Source organism: Nanorana parkeri, unplaced genomic scaffold, assembly GCF_000935625.1.
Source record: "Nanorana parkeri isolate BGI_ZX_2015 unplaced genomic scaffold, ASM93562v1 scaffold19, whole genome shotgun sequence".
NCBI lineage: Eukaryota > Metazoa > Chordata > Amphibia > Anura > Dicroglossidae > Nanorana > Nanorana parkeri.
The window spans coordinates 2255221-2272944 of record NW_017306287.1 but is presented as its reverse complement, the minus strand read 5'-3'; the positions used below and the strand labels follow the sequence as shown (position 1 = coordinate 2272944).

At 42.8% G+C, this 17724-nt stretch overlaps 1 protein-coding gene across 2 annotated transcripts in view; it reads left to right on the top strand.

The window, feature by feature from the left end:
* Positions 1-17724, top strand: part of PIGQ (phosphatidylinositol glycan anchor biosynthesis class Q) — a 24190-nt gene that overhangs the window by 110 nt on the left and 6356 nt on the right. The window contains exons 1-8 of one of the 2 annotated variants that reach the window (XM_018561333.1): positions 2780-2944; positions 5010-5649; positions 8224-8355; positions 10030-10150; positions 11731-11857; positions 12157-12310; positions 13227-13338; positions 15482-15562. In XM_018561333.1, the coding sequence (XP_018416835.1) occupies positions 5015-5649; positions 8224-8355; positions 10030-10150; positions 11731-11857; positions 12157-12310; positions 13227-13338; positions 15482-15562 (1362 nt within the window). In that variant the 5' untranslated portion in view covers positions 2780-2944; positions 5010-5014. Of the gene's footprint in view, positions 1-2779; positions 2945-5009; positions 5650-8223; positions 8356-10029; positions 10151-11730; positions 11858-12156; positions 12311-13226; positions 13339-15481; positions 15563-17724 lie in introns of those variants that run through there. The other variant, XM_018561340.1, reaches the window with a different exon arrangement.

Here is a 17724-nt window from a genome sequence, read left to right as displayed (position 1 = left end):
GAGTATTGTAGTATGCAATGAAACCTTTCTTATTGGACTAACATATTATTAAAAAGACAAGCTTTCCAGAGTTAACCTCTCTTCTTCAGGTCAGAAGCAATACCTTAAGAAGAGAGGTTAACTCTCGAAAGCTTGTCTTCTGACCTGAAGAAGAGAGGTTAACTCTCGAAAGCTTGTCTTTTTAATAATATGTTAGTCCAATAAGAAAGGTTTCATTGCATACTACAATACTCAGTTTATATATGTGTGTGTGTGTGTTTGTGTTTGTATGAGTTTTCTGTACATTACTTTACCACTATTATTACATGTATGCAACAATACATATACTGTATATGCTGACAAGTTTCAGCAGCAAATTCCTTTCTAGTTATTTTGCTTTAAAGACATATTATTGAGATAAAACACCAACATCCTATAAGAGTTCAATGCAAAATGTTTGCCGTCTATCAAAACACAAGGAGGTGGTTTATCCAGAAAACTGCACCAGATGGAATCTTGGCTGCTTTTTATTTCTTATGGGATTTACAATTTTATTATGACATGCTAGGAGAGAATTTGATATCCAGGTAAGGAGAGGCAGCTCTCTGTTACATGGGGTATCCCTGAGGGTCCCCAGAGTAGTCTAGACACAGTGTAAAGAATGAGAGCGCACCATGTTAGTAATAGATCCAGTAGAAATGTATTACTTTTAATTAAACGTCAGACAATCAATCTAACACATTTCACTGGCTTAAAACATTTGCCAGGGCTTGCTTTTGGAAGAAGCGTGGACAAGTGAATTATAAACTTTGGAGGGTGAGTAACTTAAAGGGTTAAATTAGTAAAGTCCCAGCATATCCTATCCTGTTATAACATCAGCACTGTAATAGGAATACAAACTAGAGTTGCTTTTCATAATACAATCAAAGCTTACTTGAAAGAAATCCCTTTTATGTAGTGAGCGCTGCCTTCTGTCTGCCCATCACTTTCATCAACTTCCTGTGTGCTTTGTGTCTCTTTCCCTGCTGCTTGATGTGATGCAATCTCCTTTTCTCAACACTACATATTCCATCATGCATTGCTTCCAGCAAGCAATGATAATGTTACATTGTTCAGACGTTGAGTTGTAGTTCAGAAGGCAGGCTCTGTGAGAGTGGTGACACAAGTGGTATCAGTGCATTAAGGAGGTACATCCTATGTGCATCTTTAATAAGTTCACAATCTTCTAGATCATTGTGGTTATTGGGAGTGGGATAGAACTTAAGGAAATTCAATATAGAAATACATAATTATTTTTAGTTTTTGACCACAGATACCCTTTAAATAGCAGTGAGTTACACCGACCTGTGTGCTGTCCTCCTCTGGAGGGAGACTGCTGCTAAATCTCCTCTCCCTGCAGTTTACATGATGCCCACTGGCTTCTGGTCCTAACACTATAGACATCTATGAGGATGATTTATTCAATTCATACAATAAAGCTGAGACTGGGAGCTGTAGGCAGCGTCTGAACAACAGGAACAAGAAGGAAACATTAAAATTATAAAAGTATTACAATTATTTAAAAAAAGAATGTCAGATACAGCCAATGCATTTTCGGGGGATAGGCCTCCCCCCTGTTCAGGGCTTATATGATGATTTGTGGGTTAGCCAAGGCAGTTTGTTGAATAGTCTTGTTGGTAGGGGAGCAGAGGTGCCCGGATAATAGGCACCTTTGCTCCCCTACCATGGAGGCATAGATATTCTGATCAAAGTTGTACTGCATTCTGCAAGCTTTGCTTGTTTGTGTACACACTGCTAGTCTGAAGAAGTCACTTTTCCCGTTTCATGTCATCAAACGCGTTATTTTGGCATTTAGGAATTTTAGATTTGATCAGGATACATATGGTCTCGCTGGATTGTTATCCAGGCGCCTCTGCTGCCCTTCAGGCTTTTCCTATTTTTGCCCACACCACTTGGAAATGTTTCTAGAGCAACTTTACTTCCCGTGGATGTCCCAGGCACAAGTGTGAGAAAATATCCCCAATGAGGGTTACAGACAGAAATAAACATCTGGCAAAAAAATTAACTGTAGTTCACTCTATCCTAAATGTGGAAAATGGTTGGTGTTGGGATTTAAAGCAAGGGTGGGCGACTCCGGCCCTCCAGCTGTTGTGGAACTACAAATCCCATGAGGTATTGCAAGATTCTCAAAGCCACAGGCATGACTCCCAGACAAATGCATCATGGGATTTGTAGTTTTAACACAGCTAGAGGGCCAGAGTGTCAAATGAACACTCTCTCCTGCCCATTCAGGGCAAAAGTGACAGTAGCCCACCTTTCTAGAAAGGTATAATCACCAGTCCACACTCCATCGGACCTCCCAAGTCACAAGTGGAAGTGACTGGCCTGGGCGGTCAGTCGCCAGGCCAAAACACTGTCATGGGGACGCAGCTTCTGCCCTGCAGCTCCAACACCATCTGATACTTGAGCTCAGGGTCAACTCCTGAACTGGGAGGCAGCATGTATACCTTACTGGGGGTGGAAGGCATCACTACTTTGCCCTGAATTGACATATGACAGGGCCTCTTTAAAAGCTTCCCCCAGAGAAGGGCAATTTAATTACGTTTGCACATCACAAATCTAAATGAAATATTGAAATCATAACCCACACCCACCCAATACAAATGCAGACTTAATTGGGCAAGCACTCATTTCCTTATTGTCAGGGGCAGCAAAAGTGGCTTCAGACGTCCTCTTCCCCGGAACCAAAAGGCACAGCGCACTGTTCCCTCCCGGGCGCTTTAGACCGCGGACCGCGTCGCTTAGTTACGCAAGTGGAGAAGGCGGAAGTGTCTGAGAATGGGCATCCTGCGGGCACAGTGACCTCCTAATGCCATTAATTAACCTTTAGAGTGGATAGACGGGGATGGTCACATGACTCCTGTGTGTGCCAGTGTGTGAGAGGCCGGCCGCCCTGTGAGCTCAGGTGAGGCTTTATACACAGGAGTCTTGTCGGGCTGGTGCAGTCCAAAGACACCTGTAGTCGGGGCACTACACTTCCCAGCATGCCCAGGTGTTATTGTAAATTATTTCCTTCATACTGTGCCTTCGTGTTACACAGAACTGCATCCCACACAGGGCCTGATTGGCAGAAGATTGTATTGCAATGCTGGGGGGACACACACAGCAACTTTCAATTGCAATACTAAAGAAAGGGATATAGGAAGGTTGCCCCACCCCGATATAATTGCCTGAGGGAGGTGACAGAATTTGTTGATGGTGGGTTGCCTTATCCTTTGCCTGTTTTTGCAATTGAAAGCTGGATGGGAATGACCAAAAATTGTGTGCATGGCCAGCAGCATGGTTGTATTGCACAGTCTGATGCTGGGTGTGGGAGCCTTCACGTGGGGCTTTACCTTTAAAAGAGAAATTGCTATAGGATATGCACTTTGCATGTTTGTTTTGCTAACCCCCCAATAATTTTTTTTACATGCCTAGCAATGTTTATATAGGTTTATATAGTGTACGCAACCTGTGGCGAATGCTTTGTGTAGTTTACAGAGCGGGAGATGTAACTTTATCAGTGGCTGCTAAATTACTAGAGGAAGCGCACAAACCTAGAAGCCGGAGCAGCGAGGGACGGCTCTGAACACATTGTGGACAAGCAGACCTAGAGTTCTCATTTAAAACCCAACTTTCAGCTTAAATCGTCCATATACACTCCAATACAAATGATATACAAAATCTTCACTCCGTTTAAGTTTAAAAATCAACAGCCTGCATAGAAAAGCCTGTCCCTTCCCAGCAGCTGCAGGGAAGGACCCTTGATCTCTGTGAGGAGCAGTGGACTCTCTGCAGAGGTCCCACATGCACCCTGCTAAGTCAGACCTATAGCTCTGCATTTAGTATAGCTTATGCTCGCCACTGATTGCAGAGCTCTGACTCAGGAGGGGGTATGTGGGCCCGCTACAGAGAGACTCCTTTTCCCCACAGAAAGCAGGGGGTCTTTCTCTGCAGCTGGTGGCAGAGGACAGGTTTTCCTATTTTGGCTGTTGCTGAACTTAAAGAGGACCTTTAGGCATATCTTTAAAATAACAACAAACACACCTTCAGAAGTGTTTAGTAATGACAATCTACAAACTCACACTTCTAGATCATTGCAGGCTTTGTATTCTTTGCATACCCTATTTCTCTTTTCTTCCCCAGTCTTCTGACAGTGCTAAGAGCAGATTACTAGCTCTCCCTTTATTACCTGGAACTCTGGCACATGTGACTAGGACATGTGACCATGTCCATAATCTCAGGAGAGGAAAATGCCTTTCCCTGAGATCTCCTGAGATTACAGATGATATTTCCCAGCAATGCTCTGCTGATGTAACCTTCCCAGGATGCAGTGCTTGGGCACATTACATAATTTTTGCCAGAAGTGGACCAGGAAGTGGATGAATTCTATTTGTATGTAAATTAAAATGTTTGTTTAGCTAATGAATATAAGATGATTTCATATTAGCATGCAGAGCTGCATGCTGATGTGATTTTTAGTGAAAGGGGGTAATGGTCTGCTTTAAGAGAATAACAAAGTAACAGGGTTATTCACAAAAGGGTGAAGAGTTTGGAGAAGGCAGAAGACGTGAACAATCTAGGACAAAATAGCTGATGTTGTCCTAGATTGTTCAGTTCTGCCTTCTCCAAACTCTTCACCCTTTTGTGTAAAAAAAAAAAAAGTTCTTCTTTTAAGAGAACCTGTCATAACAAGCCATAGTGGTACAGAAAGCCTAGTGCACACTATGCTGCAGCGCAGACCGAACCCTCTATGCCAGGACAGGGATAGGCTATAAAGTCTTGGTCGCAGTTATTCATATTAGCGCTGGCTTCATGCTCTGCGTCTTTTATGCTTGTCATACACATGACATGTTTGTAGCAATTTGAACCCTGAGGCTTGTTAAAAAATACCAGGTTTCCTTTTATTATTCCAAATAATTGTTCACATGTTGAAAAGGACATTATGTATATTGTTAAAACTGAATTCTCATATTTGTGCTTTTTTACAGTCATTATGGCTGTTAAGATCTTCTTCCCCACCGCATGTTCAGCAGCAGAGAACGGTCTTCTGATTGGACGCTGGCTGGCAGAGCACAGGTCTGCTGTAGTATTGGCCACGCTGCATTTTCCTTTCATCCCAGCTAATGTGAAGAGCTATCTGAGCCAGATAGAGAAGATGACCGGACTGAGCCTCTCCGTTCTAGGGACCTGGAGCCATGCCAGGAAGGACAAAGATGACAAGATGGACAATTTTCTGGGAGAGCTGGGCAGTATCTTCAGTCACCAGCCATGGCTGCGGATCTCCCGGGAGTCTTCAAGCAAGTTCTGGGATTGTAGGGTAGAGAGGATGGAGGGCGAAGGGTCAGAGGACGTGGTCTTGACGTACTATGACCAGAGGAAGCTGATGCTGTCCGAGTTACACTCTGCATCTGAATATTCGGAGATCGCTTCTGTGTTTGAGACAGTGGCCAAGAACCAGCCACTCTTCGCCAAGGACAAGTATGATGGGGTGCTGGTGAACCTAACACACTGGCAGTCTGAAGGGGTGGAGGCCAGTATTATTGTGGAACTGTGCAAGCAGTCGTCTGTGCCATTGTGTGCTGTCATCTCATTTTTTGCCTCGCTGATCACCAGCATATGTAATCTCAGGTAAGAGCGGAGTCCTAATGGATGTCATTACAAGGATGAGAGCACTGCAAAGATTGATTCTGTCCAGTAAGAATTTTTATTTTTCACAACATGTAATCAAAAAGCCAATGCATTCAGGGGGCTCATAACTACCCCCTCATCAGGGTTTGTCTGCTGGTAGTAATTCAGGTTTGTTCTGGACAATTATTGCAAACAGTATGTCATCTGAGTTGCCAACTGCAGCCACTGCAGAGAACAGTTGTAGAAAGAGAGCCCTGTCACATGACTTTGACAGGTCATGTGATAGGGTTTTCCTCCTATCCAAAAGTGTTCTCTGCAGTGTTTCCTTCTTCAGTAGAATGAATTGGACCTCACTTGCTTCATAGTCCCCAGAGTAAGAGAAGGACAAAGCACTTTTATAAAGCATGGTAAAGCGGTACACTTACCCTTGGGGTAGCTGGCCTTGAGTCTATTATTAATATTACTTTCTTGAAGGGTTATTAAACCCACATTTGTTTTTGCATATATCTACTGCTAGAAAGTTGTAGATATATGCAAAAACACTAAAAAAAAAAAAAACTTTTCAAAAAGGGGTTAAAACTTACCTGTGTCTCCACCGCACCCTCCCGTACGAACATCTGAACGTTTTTCGGGCTGGCGCATGCGCAGTTCAGGTGTTCAGCCGGGAGTTGAGGTGAGACACAAGGTAAGTATATGGCGTAACGTGCACCCGCACAGACTCCGTGGGACATGAACAAAGAGGAGGACAGAGGAGTCGGCGCTGGATCGAAGATGATGAATGGATTAAGAGACATCATTTAAGGTAAGTCCTTACATTAGCACTGTGGGTGGGGGGAATCTGGCTTTAATGTCACTTTAAGGACTTCTGAAAAGTGTGCTGCCAAGCACTTTTTTTGTTGTCTATAGCAACCAGTCAGCTTTCAGCTGTCATTCCTACGGTCCATGATTTAAAAAAATAAACAAGTATTCTGATTGGATACTGTGGGCAAAAATGTTTTCCTGTTAGCAATTTTTTTATAGGAAAGCACTAAACTGAAGCCTCATTATGTCTAAAATTGCATATAATGGTTTGGGATCATAGAAAAAGAATCTCGCCACACCTCTAGTCCAACAACCCTTCAGTACCAAAAAAAGAGAGAATTAGGGGGCGCGCGCGAGCAGAAAAAAATAGCCGTCTGGAGACGGCAACCCGCAGATGTACCAGTGCCGTCCGTCTGTTTTTTTACTATGGGCGGACGGCAAGAGGTTAAAGGTGCCAGAACACTTTATACTAAGAACCAGCTAAACCGTTCCTTTATTAGGCATTATCATAAAATATTTATAATCAAACGGTAAAAATTAATCAAACCCTCAAGCCACATCTGAATTCTCATGGTCTGCTCTGGTTGAAATATGGTTCTGAACCATTCCTAAGCCACAGCGGGTCACAAAACTTTAATAAAGACAACAAACTAAAAGAGGACACTAAGCTTAAGATCCAAATACAATTCATACTCGCGGTTTGCTGTCACCCTCAGATGTGGCTTGAGGGTCCGATCGAACTTTTGCTTTTATGATTTTTTTTTTTTAATCGTTTGATTATTCATATTTTATGATGCTACTTTAATAAAGGAATGTTTTAACTTAAAGTGACATTAAACCCTCAGATTTTTTAACATAAAACAATACTGTAATGTGTGCCTTACTGTAATCCATGGTCGTTTCCCTTCTCTTTGCTGCTCTTCCTTTTAAATCTGTATCTGTTCTCATGCTCTGCAGAACTTCTGTTTTGCAGCAGACTGCCTTGTCTGAGGAATAGATACACGGTGTCTGTGTGTACGTTTCTATAGGCTTGTAACCTGAGCCAGCACTACAGGAAGAGGCCCTGAGCTGAAAAGGGAAGTTCTCACCAAGCATGAGAAGACATGAGGATTTAAAAGGAAGAGCAGCAAAGAGAAGGGAAACAACCATGGATTACAGTAAGGGACACATTACAGTATTGGTTTATGTTAAAAAATCTGAGGGTTTAATGTCACTTTAAGGGTCTTGACATAATGTGTTCTGGCAACATTAAAACCCCCTTCTCTCTTTTTTTGGTATCTGAAGCCTCATTATGGTTGAATGACTGGATTTGGTCGAAGATCGCTGCCTTTCTTTTGTTTCTAAATTGTAGGAGAGGGATGAAAATTTAGAATGTATTTCCACTTCTGCAGTCCGTTTTGAGAAAACCCTTCTATATGATTGTTCTGTGTTCCCAGTTACACAGAATATCTAAATGTATTTCTTTGAAATATTTCTTACCAGCAGAGTGGGGAAGAGCTACACTGATGCTGTGACCGGGTGTCACTAAATCATCCACATAGCACTTCTGCCAGGTACATGTGAACTGCCAAACTGCAGTGGTAACACACCTCACCCCCCACTAATGGACCCCAGCCACTCGTTTTTACTCCTCTACAATGATTTCTATACACCATTAATGGAAGGAAATAAGACTATAATGAAAAGACCTGTCTTACTGTAATGCAGTACATTTCCTATATACAAATACACTCTGATTGTCCTGTTAATAATTTGAAGTCTGCTTTATTGCAGGGTTCTTAGTGGGAAGCCGCTTTCCTTCCTGTGGAACAAGATGTCTACTTGTGAACAGTTGGGGAGACGTCTAGAGAACCTTCGACTGATCAGCAGCTCAGAGAAAGCACCTGACCATGTGACTTTCATGAGGTACCCACTGCTTTCCTCTCTACTTTATGCTGGTAACCTCTGCTTTTCACTTCTGCCAGCCTCCTGTCATCTCCATGTCTGTCACTTTACATTTTCTATATTTCCTTCCTTTTTTTAGTTTCTCTCTTGTCCTGATCCTTCACTGCATAACTGTACACAATAAAATTGATGCTGGATTCTCCCTAACCTGATTTTGATGCTACTCATGGACACAGTTGCTCAGAGCAGACTTTACTGAAAAGCAGTGGACGCAAAGAACTATGAAAACTTGTTTTTTTCTTTTTAGTAGAAGAGTACAAGAGTAGAAGAGTAGAATGTTAGAAATAGTAAATACAGAGCCATGCCATGGGCTATATAGGCTTCTCTGAAGGGGAATTTATCAAAACTGGAGCACACAAAACCTAGAGCAGCTGTGTATGGCAGCCAACCAGCTTCTCTCTTTCATTTTCAAATCTTAACTGAGCAAACTAGAGAGAGAAGCTGATTGGTTGCCATGCACAGCTGCTCCAGATTTTGCCTGCTTCAGTTTTGATTAATTCCCCCTCCCCCCCTCAGAGAGCGTTGGGAATTATATCTGAAAAGGACTGTGAGATAAGTGTATACAGATCCTTTAGCACTCGAGGTGGAACCTTTCTCCCCCCATGATATGGGATCTACTTCAGTAGCCTCGATTGTCCTGTCCTTTTTGCACTCCCCTCTTGCTAAATGGCCCAGAATGGCCACCTCTACTGCCTACCCCTCTGCTCCATGCTTTCATTCTTTGTATACTTCCTGTCCCTGCAGTTTTCTAAATGTATTAATTGTCTGCATTGGTGGCCCCATAGACTTCTATTGCAGGGACTAATTCCATTGCAAAAACATATCAGAGACCAGAGGTAGAGAGCGCACAGAGCAGAAGCATTTCTGTAATGGTACCCCTGCATCCTAGCTTTAGGAGAGGTTAGTTTAATTAAACTGTATGTCAAGCCAACATTTTTTCCTTAGTTTTGGATAGAGTGGGGAAAGCTGAGAACCCCTGTCAGGGGTTAGAGAAATGTACCTTTGTCCTGTCCTAGTGATAATGTTTTACCAGACAGGAAGTGTGGGGAACTTGCCAACAGCAATACAGACAGAATTTTCTTAATGGGGTAGAAGAAACCTAGAACCACTGTTAGATTTTTTTTTTTATTCCCGTCTGTGCCCGTTGCATATTTTCTCCCACTTCCTGTCTGATGAAACTGTTGTCAGTGACATAGTGGGTGAGGAGGAATCTCTCTAAAGGTGCCCATACACCTTACAATTTATCTGCAGATTTTCTGTGGTCAGATGGAAAAAGTGCAACAGATTGGCCCAGGTGGAGATTACTCCATCCACACAGTTAAGTGTAGATGGAGAAATCTGTTGCACCTTTTCCATCTGACCACAGAAAATCTGCAGATAAATTGTAAGGTGTGTGGGCAGCTTAATGGAGCCCTGGATATTAGGTGCTCTAATCCTTCCCCACCCAATAAAGTCCGTGACTTGACATACACTTTAAGTTTTTACACTTACCTTCTGTTGTCCTTTTTACATATATTCAATGAAGCTCGCCTTCCATATGAGATCTGGAGATGACACGTGGCTGAAAAGTTTCTGCGTCACTGAGTTCACTTTTCAGTGTTAATTATTTGACTTGTCTTATGTTCTGCTTTTCAGAAAGGCCAACATTGTCATGTCACTATTACTAGATGTGACTATGGGCATTCTATTGATGTCCTGGCTGTACCAGGGAGATCATATAGGTCAGATGGCTGATGCTCTCATCCCTGTCGCTGACGTAAGTTCTCATCCCTGTCGCTGACGTAAGTTGTATGGTTGTTTTTGTTCCCTTTAAGCGGCAGTGCCGTGCATAATTGAAATATCTGCCACTGATGTTAAGGCTCCCTCTTAAGACATGAAAAGAGACAGCAGATTTCAGTCATGAAGGTAAATTTCCCCTTTCATACAGGACGTGTCTTTAACAAAAGAAAAAGGAATTTGTGAGGAGCTGGGGGGAGAAGGGGCAAGCTGGGGGGAGAAGGGGCAAGCTGGGGGGAGAAGGGGCATGCTGTCTGCAGTTGCATAAAAAATCCCTATTTATCCCTATGGCCCACCATCAATAGCTACAAAATGGCTTAACCCTATGGCCCACCATCAATAGCTACAAAATGTACCTCAGTTTTAGGGACAGTCTCAAGCATTATTATTGTTCTTATTATTATTCAGGAGTTATATAGCACCAACAGTTTGCGCAGCGTTTTACAACATGGAGAGACGGTACAGTTAGTTACATTTCAATACAGGAGTGTTAGGAGGGCCCTGCTTGTGAGGGCTTACAATCTAGTAGGAGGGGCAAGTGATACAAAAAGTAATAATTGCATAGGATGAGTTATTGGAAGAAGTGGAAAGATGGTTATTTATTTTGAGGTGGGATAGGCTTCTCTGAAGGGATGTTTTCAGGGATCGCCTAAAGATGGACAGAGTAGGAGATAAGCAAACAGATTGCGGTAGAGAGTTCCAGACTATGGGAGACACTCTGGAGAAGTCCTGGAGGTGAGTATGGGAGGAGGTGACACGAGAGTTGGAGAGCAGGAGGTCTTGAAAGGACGATTTGGATAATATTTTGATATGTGGTGGGGGATGTAGTTGGGGGCAGAGTTGTAGATGGCATTGTAGGTTATTGTTGGTATTTTGAATGTTATACTTCGGGGAAGTGGGAGCCAGTGGAGGGACTGGCAGAGCTGGGTGGTGGACACTGATCGGTTGGTAAGGTGGATGAGTCTGGCAGCAGTATTCATGATAGACTGAAGCGGGGATAGCCTGTTTAGTGGTAGGCCAACAAGAAGGGAGTTTCAAGGCGAGAGATTACAAGGTAGTGAATTAGAAGCTTTACCGTGTCGTTTGTTAAAAGGGTAAAAGTTTGGAAATGTTACGGAGGTTGAGTCGGCAAGATTTACTGTAAATAGTGATTGGATGTGGGGCTGAAAGGAGAGCTCAGAATCAAGCATTAGGGACTTGTCCATAGAATCTCCGCTGCCTCTAAAATCCCTCTATTCCCACGTGACGGGGCTCAGGCCCTAGGAATTGGCGTCTGAGACTACATTATGGGAGGGCAAGGGAAGTTTCACATTTGTACCCAATACCTGGAAGTACTGCAGCTTAAACTGGGCAGCAATGGGGATTGAGCTGTGCACAGCAGTGCTGAGGGTAAGTAAAGGTAATAAAAGGCATCTAGCACCCAGAGGAGAGAGGTTCTTGTTTTAACGGAACATTTTGGTGCAGTTTTTCCATGTTCACCACTTTACATTTTGGTTGTTCAGTTTAAATGTTCTTAATTCTCTTATCTGTCCGAGTTTTAATTTCTGACTTTGTATGTAGCGAATAGCTTTGGAGCTCCAGGAGCTGCTGCAGTGGCTGATGGGAGCTCCCGCTGGGTTGAAGATGAACCGGGCCTTGGACGAGGTGCTGGGAAGATTCTTTATGTATCACATCCACCTGTGGATAAGTACGTTCTGGTAACAGTTTGGGGATCCTTAAAGATGAACAAGTTTTCCTTATAAGAAATCACTGTAACTGCCAGTGCTAGGCTCACAGATTCACTTCTGTCAGCGCTGGTGTGTTTTTTTTCTTTACATTTTAACCCAACATCTCATCAGGTATTTAGTAATAGAATACAGAGGTTGCTACTTATGACTTGCTCATTCACGCCACTTGCCAGTCAGCATGCTGCCAATGAATAATCTGATACCTTTGAAACTCTATGTACCTTGGCTCTAACTCCTGACCTCACTTTACTGTTTACAGGTTACATCCGCCTGATGTCTCCCTTCATTGAAGTGATTCTCTGGTATATCGGCTTGTCTGCCTGTCTGGGTCTGACAGTAGCTCTGTCCATCCTTTCCGACATTATTGCCCTCCTGACCTTCCACATTTACTGCTTCTACGTATACGGGGCCAGGTAGGTACATACTGGACTGCATATAAAGACAGGATGAATCAGTAGTCCTTCACACTCACTGTGTACCCTAAGAAGCATCTGCCAAATTGCATGAAATGTCATTTTTGATATATATATATATAACATGACTTATTAAAGATGTATTATTATACAGGATTTATATAGTGCCAACATTTAGCGCTTTACAAAACTGAGGGAGACAATACAATTTCAGTAAAGGAGGTAGGAGGGCCTGGCTCATGAGAGCTTACAATCTAGTAGGACGGACAAGTGATCCAAAAGGTAATAACTGTTTGGGATGATTTAGTGGAAGAACTGAAAGTACTGTTATATCGAGGTTTAGAATTTATTCTAACATGAACATTTTAAAATGTAATTGGAACCCCCAACAAAATGTAGTTTCTACTAGTGTTCTGATATTCCCATACACTGTGCAATATTTGTGCAACGATAATCGCGAGAAATCCCGCGATCAGACGATAATCGCAGTCGCACGTCTTTTGTCTAAGGAGCATGTTCGAAAACCAGCCGAAAATCTTACGCTTTTCGGCTGGATTGTGGCATGCTCGGGAGACAAATGCCGAACGGGCTGGTGTGCGCACGAGCACACTGCCCGTTCCGCATTGCAGTCATCGGAAGCCCGCCCCTCAGGGGGGCGGGCTTGCGATGATCGCGAGTACGATCTGCCTGTCCAAGATGGGCAGATCGTACGTTTTTTTAAATCACTTTACAACCATCGCAAGCCTAAGGTCTTGCGATGGTTGTAAAGTGTGTGGGCACCTTTAGTCTGCAGTCATCCTACAGTAATGTTTATTGCATGCAATGGCTGACAGCTGTGTTTCAACTCCTTCCCTGCTGTTCATGGGAGCACCTGTTTTGTGTTCTTGCTTTTGACTGTCGTCCAATTGTCAATCAGATTATACTGCTTCAAGATGCACGGGCTTTCGTCGCTTTGGCGGCTGTTTCGTGGCAAGAAGTGGAATGTCCTGCGTCAGCGAGTGGACTCCTGCTCTTATGACTTGGATCAGGTATTTAGACTTTCGTATGCCTGCAGTTCCACCACATTGCCAGGAGGGGGATTATAAGATGATACATTTTAACCCAACATCTCATCAGGTATTTAGTAATAGAATACAGAGGTTGCTACTTATGACTTGCTCATTCACGCCACTTGCCAGTCAGCATGCTGCCAATGAATAATCTGATACCTTTGAAACTCTATGTACCTTGGCTCTAACTCCTGACCTCACTTTACTGTTTACAGGTTACATCCGCCTGATGTCTCCCTTCATTGAAGTGATTCTCTGGTATATCGGCTTGTCTGCCTGTCTGGGTCTGACAGTAGCTCTGTCCATCCTTTCCGACATTATTGCCCTCCTGACCTTCCACATTTACTGCTTCTACGTATACGGGGCCAGGTAGGTACATACTGGACTGCATATAAAGACAGGATGAATCAGTAGTCCTTCACACTCACTGTGTACCCTAAGAAGCATCTGCCAAATTGCATGAAATGTCATTTTTGATATATATATATATAACATGACTTATTAAAGATGTATTATTATACAGGATTTATATAGTGCCAACATTTAGCGCTTTACAAAACTGAGGGAGACAATACAATTTCAGTAAAGGAGGTAGGAGGGCCTGGCTCATGAGAGCTTACAATCTAGTAGGACGGACAAGTGATCCAAAAGGTAATAACTGTTTGGGATGATTTAGTGGAAGAACTGAAAGTACTGTTATATCGAGGTTTAGAATTTATTCTAACATGAACATTTTAAAATGTAATTGGAACCCCCAACAAAATGTAGTTTCTACTAGTGTTCTGATATTCCCATACACTGTGCAATATTTGTGCAACGATAATCGCGAGAAATCCCGCGATCAGACGATAATCGCAGTCGCACGTCTTTTGTCTAAGGAGCATGTTCGAAAACCAGCCGAAAATCTTACGCTTTTCGGCTGGATTGTGGCATGCTCGGGAGACAAATGCCGAACGGGCTGGTGTGCGCACGAGCACACTGCCCGTTCCGCATTGCAGTCATCGGAAGCCCGCCCCTCAGGGGGGCGGGCTTGCGATGATCGCGAGTACGATCTGCCTGTCCAAGATGGGCAGATCGTACGTTTTTTTAAATCACTTTACAACCATCGCAAGCCTAAGGTCTTGCGATGGTTGTAAAGTGTGTGGGCACCTTTAGTCTGCAGTCATCCTACAGTAATGTTTATTGCATGCAATGGCTGACAGCTGTGTTTCAACTCCTTCCCTGCTGTTCATGGGAGCACCTGTTTTGTGTTCTTGCTTTTGACTGTCGTCCAATTGTCAATCAGATTATACTGCTTCAAGATGCACGGGCTTTCGTCGCTTTGGCGGCTGTTTCGTGGCAAGAAGTGGAATGTCCTGCGTCAGCGAGTGGACTCCTGCTCTTATGACTTGGATCAGGTATTTAGACTTTCGTATGCCTGCAGTTCCACCACATTGCCAGGAGGGGGATTATAAGATGATAGATTTCCTGTCTTGCAATTTGCATGCATTCATACACATTTAAAAACTGCCGATCCATAAATATCTACCGTTAAGGTGCAATGCCTATGCAGGAAAAAGCAATAGGTTCATTTAAATTGCATTTAAAGGCTCCTGTATGACCGGTACTAAACAAATACGGAATCCAGTTGCTATGTGATCATACTTCCCAACTGTCCTTCATTTGGAACCAAATCCCTCTGTCCCTCTTTCCTCCTCAGTTGTCCTGCTTTCTGGTTTGATGTACAGATATCAGTCAAAATGAGCTATTTAACTACCAAAAGTGTTTATTGTGCACAAAAACCTTCAACCTATCTCATAAGTATCTTGTTGTAAAACAACAATTCTGGCTTGACTTATCATTTTTGTTATATAAATTCTTAATGGCCTGTATGGTAAGGGTGTGTCTTTTGCCTAAATACATTGTGCAAAAGGTATCCCACTTTTTCATCTCAGAACGTTGGGAGGTATTTGTGATGCACAAGCCTCATAAAGTAAAGAACAAACCTTTACCTTCCTAACTGAACTAAATACAACTAAAAGGGGGTTTTCAGAGGCTAAAGACTGTTGTACCTGCTCTATTGGCTGCAATGTATTACTTTTACAATGTACTGCTGTGACTGTGTATCACCTCTCTCCTGCAGCTGTTTCTCGGGACATTGCTATTCACAATCCTGCTCTTCCTCCTACCAACTACTGCTCTGTATTACCTGGTCTTCACCCTGGTATGTATTATTCTTAAACATCAATCTTTGAAAACTAGACGTCCAGACCAAATTTTAGCAGTGTCAGTATGCATCGGTTATGTTAACAACAACTCTATGAATATGTTGCATTCCTAAATCATTTTTACATTGGGTTTAAGCACATACAGTATGTTCTTGTGGTACATTTTTTTAATGAATATGCTGCTTATGTTTTTTATTATAGGTTTAAAAAAAAAAAGTTTGGGGTGGGGGGTGTTAACTGCAGCCTGCCACCTTCAGCTGTCATAGTGCCGTTTCTCTCTGTGCGGTACTGTGTCAGTGTGAGATGAAAGGTTTGCCTGTAAACAAACCCATGTGATCCCCAGGTCAAAACTGTCATTGGGATCTCATGGTTTAGAGCCATGCTGATCAGTTCCTGATCGCTAGGGGAAATCTAGATTGCACAGGCATACACTTCTAGTTCACACCCGGAATGTTAACATTCTTATGGTGCGGAGCGTTGTGACTAAGAATGTTAAAAGCCAAATTGCAGACACCATCTTGTTAGTGGGCAAGTAATGAAACACAATTTGTCTCTTTCTACCTATTACACTTATTCCTAATTGTGTATTAGCAGTACAGAAATTTGCCATAAAATTGACATTTGATGTGGACACGCTTTTTCCCAAAAGCAGAAATGTTATCTCAAATGCTTTTGAGATGTATTGATCATATACTGAAGTGCACATACATCAAAATGATCTAAACCCAATCTTAAGCTTATAAATGTGGTTTGTAATATGTAGCGATCTTTCTATCCATGGCCACTTTAAAGTGTATGTATAGCCTTTTTTTGTGTTTTAGTTTAGCTAGAGTTGTAGAGTCGGAAAAGTTTTTAAACTTCCGTCAGGCTATTTTTTTGCTGTTTGTGTACCATTGGCATATTTCACTTTTGCTTCCTGTCACAGGAATGTAACAGGAAGTTACATGAAATCTTCCAAAGTGAGCGTAATTCCTTCCTCATTGTAAGATTTCTCCTCACCGGCTTTTCCGGGGACAACTCTTAAAATGTAGATTTCCCCTTACTTTCTCTCTCAGTGACTGGTCACCAGTACAAATAGAGTGGTGAACCTGCCCAATGGGGATACAATAAAAAATTTGACAGATGGTCTAATCCTTCCCCCAATCTATCCAAAACTAAAAAAAAAAATACATTTTAATGAAAATCCCCACCAATAGAAAGCAGCACATCACTGTTACATGTAATATGTAAATATTAGATTTGTTACGACAGATTTATGGTGAAAGAAATGTGGAGCTGGCAGTGATGGTTATTGCACTGAGCTGAACTGCAAATATTTACTGAGCGTTCTCTGCTGTTATAAAGCAGCCAGAAGTCCGATCACTATACAGCTCTAAAGCAGATAGAATGCTTACAAGAAACCCTTGACTACCCCAAAAGCATGTGCAATATATAAACTTGTGTTTGCTTAAATAGTATTATTAAAGGTGCACTCAATGTGGAACTTTAAGTAAAAGTGAAGTAAAGCCAATCCTTTTTTTTTTTTTTTTTCTTTGCCTATACTTCTCTTTTGGGTCACTGGGTCCATTTACTAAAGTACTCCTGTGACCCCCAAAGTAAGCAGATAGCAGGCTTTTGCCTGCTGCCAGCTGACAGGGCTGCACTGCAGTCAAGAAGGATTCTAACAATATCTGAGGCAGAGCCAGCTGCACCACCCCCTTCCTTGTCTGTCCCTTCCCCAGGGGGAATCTCTTGCGGGGAGCGTTGACTGACAGTCACTGCACTCTGCTGAGAGTCCGACAGCTGACTTGCCATTGGTCACTTGATTAGTCAGTGCTCAGTCTTAGAACCTGTGTAAGACAGCTACAGTGTCTCCCACAGTGGCTCTAAGTATTGGGGAGAGTATGTTTTACTCCTTTAAAAAAAAAAGGGGTGATCAGGTTGGATTTTCTTTGTGCCCAGGAGACCTATTGGAGGGGATCTATCAAAACTGGAGTAGACAAAATCTGGAGCAGGTTTGCGGTGCAGCCAGTCAGCATCTCTCTCTCTCTCTCTCTCTCTGTCTCTGTCTCTGTCTCTGTCTCTGTCTCTGTCTCTCTCTCCCCCTCTCTCTCCCTCTCACCCCCTCCTCTCTCTCTCCCTCTCACCCCCTCCTCTCTCTCTCCCTCTCACCCCCTCC